At 39.1% G+C, this 7,670-nt stretch overlaps 1 protein-coding gene across 1 annotated transcript in view; it reads left to right on the top strand.

Moving 5' to 3' along the window:
• The window catches only part of LOC106341208 (pyruvate, phosphate dikinase regulatory protein 2-like), a 15,892-nt gene extending 8,634 nt beyond the window's left edge, over nucleotides 1-7,258 (top strand). Inside the window, exons 2-6 of the mRNA XM_013780019.1 lie at nucleotides 2,995-3,023; nucleotides 3,105-3,471; nucleotides 3,553-3,691; nucleotides 3,745-3,766; nucleotides 7,025-7,258. Coding sequence (XP_013635473.1) covers nucleotides 2,995-3,023; nucleotides 3,105-3,471; nucleotides 3,553-3,691; nucleotides 3,745-3,766; nucleotides 7,025-7,258 — 791 coding nt within the window. The remainder of the gene's footprint in view (nucleotides 1-2,994; nucleotides 3,024-3,104; nucleotides 3,472-3,552; nucleotides 3,692-3,744; nucleotides 3,767-7,024) is intronic.
• Nucleotides 7,259-7,670: the final 412 nt, after the last annotated feature.

Raw genomic sequence — 7,670 nt, 5'->3', positions numbered from 1 at the left:
GGACTGTCATTACATTCAACTTGACAAGTCCACCCTTAACCCTCTTCCCAAATACATCCCATTCTTCCTAATCACGAGCTTATCCGCCTCAAAACTTGTGGCGAATCCATTCTTGCTGAGCAAGGTTCCCGAGACCAGGTTCTTCCTCATGTCAGGCACATGTTTCACATTTGTCAGAGTGACCTCACATCCAGATGTCATCTTCAAAATCACATTGCCGCGTCCTTCAATCTTGGAGACTGCAGTGTTTCCCATCTTGAGCTTCTCCTCAATCTTGCTTTTCTGATAGGTACTCAACATCGCCCTATCGGTGCAAATGTGGGTGGTTGCACCAGTGTCATACCACCATTCCTTGCGGTTGTTGGTTTCAACCATGTTGCCTTCAGTCACCACAGCAACGAGATCCTCCTCAGTGAGATTTGCCTGAGCCTTCTCATCCTTGATCTTTTTGCGACACTCAACAGTCTTGTGCCCCACTTTGTGGCAGTAGTGACATTTCCCCCTGAACTTCTCCACATTCGCATTCGCATTGATTTCAATGCCTTTGTTCTTGAAGTTTTTTCCAGAAGCCTTCAGGGCTGCAACAGTTTTGGAAGGTTTGGCAGGAGAATGGGTGTGTGCCTTTCCTTTGCCTTTGTGCTCAACCATGTTGACAATGTGCTCCTTATTAGTGACCTTTTCAGCAGTTCGGTTTCTGGATTCCATCTGAAGCCTCGTGATGAGCTCCTCGAGCCCCATCTTCTTCTTCTTGTGCTTCAAGTAGTTCTTGAAACCCGCATAGCTTGGAGGAAGCTTTTCAATGAAGCTGAGAGTTGTGAATGTATTGCACATGGACATTCCTTCAGCAGCGATTTCATGGCAAATGAGCTGAAGCGCTTCCACCTGATCCATGATGGGTTTTGAATCCACCATTTTGAAGTCGTGAGATTTTGAGACCACACACTTCTGGCAGCCAGCGTCCTTACCTCTGTACTTCTTGTCCAATGATCTCCATAGCTCTTTCGCCGTGGGGATCTCACAGTAGACACGGTACAATGGGTCATGAGATGATCCAAAATGTAACCTTTGCAAATGAAATCGGAATGCACCCATATGTCAACAGTTGCGAGGCTGTGAACATCATCAATCCCGTAAGGCATAAGCGGCTTGTCCTCGTGGAGGAACTTCTCCAGCTTCATCGTTGTCAGGAAGAACATCATCTTCTTCTGCCACATTTTGAAGCCTTTGCCATCAAACTGGTTTGGCATCAGTCCTTGAGTGAGCACACTAGGGATAGCCGGAGGAGTTTGAACTACCACCAGACCACTTGCAGTTGCTGAACCTGAACCCGTCTAATAAAGACCAGCACCGAATAGGCTACGGCGAGTGGTTTCATCAGCAGCATTTCCCGCAGGGAGGATAGTGCTCGTTGTTGCTGCAGCGGTTGATGCTATGATGTTTGTCGCAGCGGTTGTCACGCTAGTTGCATCAGTTGCTGCAGCGTTGAGTGGAGTCTAAATGACATTCGTGGTGTCAATGGGGTTGTTGTTATCGTTTGTCATTTTTCTGTAGAGAAAACATGAAAAACGGATTAGTACTCCATTCAACAAATAACATATTATTTTAAAGAAAATAATAGTCTAAAATCGATGTTCATTTTTGGTGTTTGAACCAAATCATATCGATATAAGTCCTGAGAAAATGTTTTGCAAACTCGCTTAAAGCATTCGCAGAAACCGTTTTGTATAGACTTAGAATGTTTCACAAACTCGCTTAAGAAAGCGGTCTTGAAACGATTCATTTATAGAACGTTTTGAAAAAATGTATCAAAAACGTTTCGCGACAATGCTAGAAAGCAATCCGCAAAGCATTTTGAATAAATAAGAATGTTTCGCGGAAGGGCTATAAAGCAAATCGCAAACTCGTTTTCACCAAAATAAAGAAACATTTCGCGGATAAGCATAAGCAGATCGCAAACATCGTTTGAATGAAACCAGAAAGGTTTTTACGAATCGTATATCAACAAACGTTTTCCGATAGTGCTACAGAGCAAAACATAAACCGTTTATGAGATAAATAACAAACGTTTCGCGGCAGTGCTAGAAAGCAAATCGCAAACAGCGTTCCAAAACCCGTTTTTATAAATCGTTCTTCAACCCGATTCGAGCTTTAAACGTAAAGCAATTTAGAGTTAAGATTTTAAAAGCCGGAATACCGGACTGACATGAACAATAAAATAAGAAACAATGTTAAGGAATAAACGATTCAAATGAGGCATGAAGTCGAGATATGATCTCTTTCCTTAACTTTAAATATTCGCTCCGTAGTGAGACGGGACTGTACGAATATTGAGTCCCAGGATAAAACCATGGCAGACGATTCATGCTTCACTAATGAATGCCCCATCGAACTAATAATCTACGAGATACTCTCGGACTTACTTTGAGAGATTAGTATTTTGTTACGTAAAAACTTAAAGAGAAATGAAGATGAGAGGCGATATTTAAAGAGACGGAGACGACCCACTTCCCGCAACAGCTGCTGCACGTGGGTGAGAATCTCGTGGAGATCGAGAGAAGTTGAGTTGCGAAATACTCCCCAAGACTCTCTCTTCTTATCTCTTATCTCGTTTAACAATTTCGAGAGGATAAAGTGCATGAAGTTTTTATTTTCTAGACAAACTACTTGTCGTTTTAAATAAAATTGCATGCTGTTTTTTCCCGAAATAAATAACAAAACATAGAGCTTAACTTGGTCCAAAAAAATATTCTTATCAGCCCACGCCGAGCCGGCGGCGGCGCGCATGAAGAGCCTTCTCTCCCCTTGAGCTGTTTCACCTCTCATAGCATGAAGCCATATATATATAACTCAACATTGAGTTTCCCAACCGACGTGGGACCTTACTCACTTTTTTCATTAAAGCCAAAAGGCTTTTTTATTAACCCCTAAGCCCATTTCTCTTCAATTCTTGCCTTATATTTTTTACCCATTTGGTTAAATAATTTAGGCCCAACAGTTCTGTCAATACACATCTCTTCTCTTGGGTATTAAACACTCAAAGTCTCATCCTTTTTCTAAATTAAAATGAGATCTTTGTTTGTGGGCTCTCTGTTTTTTTTGGGCAGGTTGAGAATGAGGAGAAGCTGTTAGAGATTATAAATCAGGCAGCAAAGCAAAAGGCGATGTGTTTATACACTTTAGTCAATCCCTCTATGTCCAAATCCGCTAAAGAAGCTTGTGATCAGTTGGGAGTGATTTCCGTTGATATATTGAGACCAATCATCGAAGGGATAGCGTCTCACTTGGGTGTTTGTCCATCTGGTCTTACCCGTGGAGCGCCCGGTAGGGTCAAGACTCTCAACGATGAGTATTTCAAAAGAATCGAAGCCATTGAGTTTACCATTAAGCAAGACGATGGGACTTTGCCCGAAAACTTAGGCAAGGCTGATATCATTCTTGTCGGTAAGGTCGCCAATGTGCCGTTTGTGATGGGTGTGTAACCGTCCAAGACGCTTTTCGAGGTTGAACCGAGGAAATATTTTGCGTTGAAGATTGAACTTGTTGTGCTGCAAGCGATTAGGATAACAAGGGCTAAAAATATAGGTGTGGATACGGAAGGAGAGAACAGATACTCTGGCTTTGATCTCCTTCGGAAAGAACTTGATTTTGCGTCAAAGATCTATGCGGAAAAACCCTGGATGGGCGGTAATAGGTAATGAACATTATACAACCATTACTATTTTTCCTCATTCTGATGTGTTATAGATGTGACAGTAGTAGCCCTTCAGTACCTTGTACTTCAAAACGCTTCTAAGCTCTCCTCACTCCTTCCCTAGGAAAAACAGTTAGTTTGCTTATAGTTATTTCATCAAACCGCAAAAATTTGATGTGTTTGTTATAGCTTAGTTTACACGAATTTTTCTATAGTTCATGCTGTCTACGTTAATTTGCTAAACTATTTCTCTTTGATATTTATAAATTTGATATCCACATATGATTAATAGGATGCTAATTACATGGTGGTGCTACCTGAAAATAAGGTCAAAACGTAGCGGTTAAATGCGTATTGGAAGAACATGCAAATAAGAAGGGGGCCTATAAATAAAACAATCATGATACCCATTTTGGTTTAAACCCGAGTTAGGTGCTTTGCTAGTTAATAACCGAGGCATTTTTTTGTTGACACCCATCTTCTATTATCAAGTGGTAATCGGACTTAAGTCATTCAGAAAAGAAGACCTGTCTGGCTAAGATCTAATTTATATAAGAAAAAGAGAACACTGCTGCTTCTCACTTCTTAGTGAGAGCACGCAAAAATAAGAATCCAGTTTGTAGACATTTAAATGAGACTAGCTCGAAAGAAAATGCCGGCCAGTCAGGGAGAGGTACGTCATGTCCACCATGTCGAAAATACGTCTCCATTTGAATCATGGTGCAATGTAGGTCTCACAAACATGACATCGTCCATATGAGCCCTTCCATCTCAGCATGGAGAGATGATAGGTTTTCCGACACCTTTAAAGTTCAAATCTCTCGACTCTCATTTAATTTTTGTAGAACCGACCTAGACCATTGACCATGCCATTTTCAATCCACGACGCATCGATTTAACAAGTCAAATTTTGAGGGTCCGCAAAAAGAGTCGAGTTAGTCGAAGGAGCAGCATGTGTCTCCTTTTCCTCTTTGTCTTCGAGTGAGTTGGCTTTTTCCAGCACTCAGATTCAGTGGAGCTATTTGAAAGGATGTCCACAGATGATATATTTTTTCCATTAAGAACTTTGTCATTGCATGTCTTCCAAATGTACAATAAATCTTTGTTTTTACTAGATATTCTTTCTTCATGTTTTGTTTACTTGTATTTGAATCGGTCATTATACTTTAAACAATTAATTTAATAATATTTTTTATTCATTCTGATATATAATTAATATATAGGAGACTCACAAAATTTATAACTTATCTATTCGGAGAGCACTCGCTAGTAACTAATAAAGAGGAGAACAGAAGAATTGGAATAAATATGAATACTGAAAAGGATTGAAAGTAACATAGAACACCAAACCCGTTTACAACAACTAAGATATTCACAATCTGCAGCCCATTAAAATCTTCTGCCGGCCAAGAGAGTAGCATGAGCGAAAGCCCCCCGATTGAAACAAGTTGGCCAATGACTACCGGCACCATTTTATCCATGCAATGACAATAACGTGTGCTGAAATATATATATATCATCAAGACCCAGAGGATCCCTACCCTCCCTTCGACTCCTATTCGATATTTTGGGACTGGAACATCTTTCAACAAGCACCTTATTAACATACCAAGGTACGCCACAGTCACACAACACATTATGGCATACCTAACCCTGAACTTCAACACAGTTTAGTACCATTAAAGATCATCCAATAATATTATATATATATAACAATGATTTCCTTACATGTATTCCTTCTCGAACAGCATAGCGCTGATTGCTCTATGGAGGCTTAAGAATGAAACGAAGAAGGCCAACGAATAATATAGGAAACGCATAGGATAACAAGTCACTCCTCTGATTCTCTCATCACTCATATTTGACAAGACGAACAAGAATCAAGGGAAGAAAGAATAAATATTATCAAATGATTTGACGAATGCACTTTCAGTTTCTATCCCTACATATATATATATTAGATAAAAGGTGATAAAGATAAATTTGATCATCCAATCAAAAGTTTTATAACTTTTTCCAAGGAAACATATCTTTTTCTTTTGTTAACTAAGGAAACATATATTCTTCTTCTTTTTTGGTAAAAAAGAAACAAATCTTAAATCTAAAAAGATAGGAACTAAGTTTTGATAGCACGCGTTTATGATCTAGAATTCTCTCCCAGCCACAGTTCTCGATACTGGTCTTTAGTTAGCGGTCAATAAGTCCACGGTTTACATTTACCACCTGGTTTTAACCTTTTTAGTAAAAAACCTTTGGAATTTTGCTGCTCTTTTCAAATCCTTTACCGTTTCGGTTATATCTTTTCGATATTACCACGTCTTGCGCTTCAACCCAACTGGTTCTTCCCCCGACCCGGGTCATCAAAACGATTCCAGGATGTATTGCGTCTGGTCCATTAAATAGCCTTGCAACCTTCTTGTAATGCGGCTGTATAGGGTAGAGTAACAGTTTAGGTGATGAAAATCTCCAGAGAACAACACGTAGAATAACCGAAGATATTATTACCGATTTCCAATTTTTTTAACAGAAATACAGTAGCAACAGGAAACCAAAGAAAAGAAAATAAAATAAAATTCTAAACCACAACAAGATCAAGACAACACGGGTCAACACAACCAACCGAACAGAACCATGAGATCGTGTGTATATATCTATATATAGCGCTGAGATTTTAAACCGACCCGGATTGGCTGAACCGAACCCAACCCAACCGAAGTTAAAGAAATTCGGTTTGTACTCATTTAAAAGCTTAAACCGATCGGCAACATCTGACATTGCAATCAGTTATCGGTTTTCTCGGTTTAGTTCACTATAACCGAACGGTTAACCGAACTAAATTTTTTTTAAAAAACTAAATCTAGTAACCTTCGTTAAGTCATCCTAAACCTAATCTTCCTCATTTTCATTTTCTGTTTTGGAAACGGCTGAAGTTTAAGCCTCTTTGTTTCTTTGCAGCTCTTTCTTGATTTCATCTTCTTTTTCATATCATCTCTTTTTTTACTTCATCTCCCTCTCGTGCTTGTCTAACAGGTATAAATCTAACTTGTCTTCTTCTACTTCTCTGTCTTTTTCATTTCTCTGCCTTTTATAATGCGACTTCTTATTTTTCTTTAGTTTTGAAGTTTTAGCAAACTGACCCACTCTGTGAGTTTCGTTTTACTTAGGGTCATATAATTTATGTTATTTTGATTGTGGCTGGTACATTTTTGTTTTGCTGTTGCTTTGGTGTCTTTAGAAATTAAAAAAATGCGGATAGTAGTGCGTAAAAGGCATAAGTGTTACAATGTTTAAGTGTTTATATATAACTGATTGTGACTGTTTTTGTTTGTGCAGATGGATTCAACATCTTTTTATGATCAGAATGATGAAATGCTTGACGATGAGATTCAAGGAGAAAAAGCTTCAGAACCTTCTCTTACTGGAAAGAAAAGAAAAGAAACTGAAAGATCAAGCTCTGATCTTCCACCAAACCAAGGAAGAAAATTGCTCATAGAGGAAAGTGCTGGGAAAACTTTATCCAATAAGAAGATGATCCTTCACAATGCAACTGTCGTTTCTGTGGTATAGAGATAGGCTGTGATAGTAAAACAGTCACATCTCACGTTGCAAGTTGTATAAGGTTGATCAAGAGAGTAAAAGTCAAACAAAGTTGACTAGGAATAGTAGTGGTCAAGCCTTAACCGTTACGTATGATGCGGCCCTATTTAGAAAATCAGTGAATGAAATGATTGTTCTTAGTGAGCTGCCATTTGCTTTTGTGGAATCATAGGGCTTTAGGCGTTTTTGTCATAATGTACTTCCAATGTACACAGTTCATTGTAGAAGGACAGCTACAGAAGACATCTTTGCTAGGTTTGTGCAAAAGAAAGAAGATTAGAAGAAGTTATTCAGCTGTAAGAAGCAGAGAGTGTCGCTAACAACAGATATATGGGTAGCGCCTACTACCTCAGTTAGTTATATGGTAGTGACGTCGCATTGG

Source organism: Brassica oleracea, chromosome C1 (genome assembly GCF_000695525.1).
Source record: "Brassica oleracea var. oleracea cultivar TO1000 chromosome C1, BOL, whole genome shotgun sequence".
NCBI lineage: Eukaryota > Viridiplantae > Streptophyta > Magnoliopsida > Brassicales > Brassicaceae > Brassica > Brassica oleracea.
Note: the sequence above shows the minus strand (reverse complement) of the source record. Positions and strands in the feature narration are given on the sequence as shown.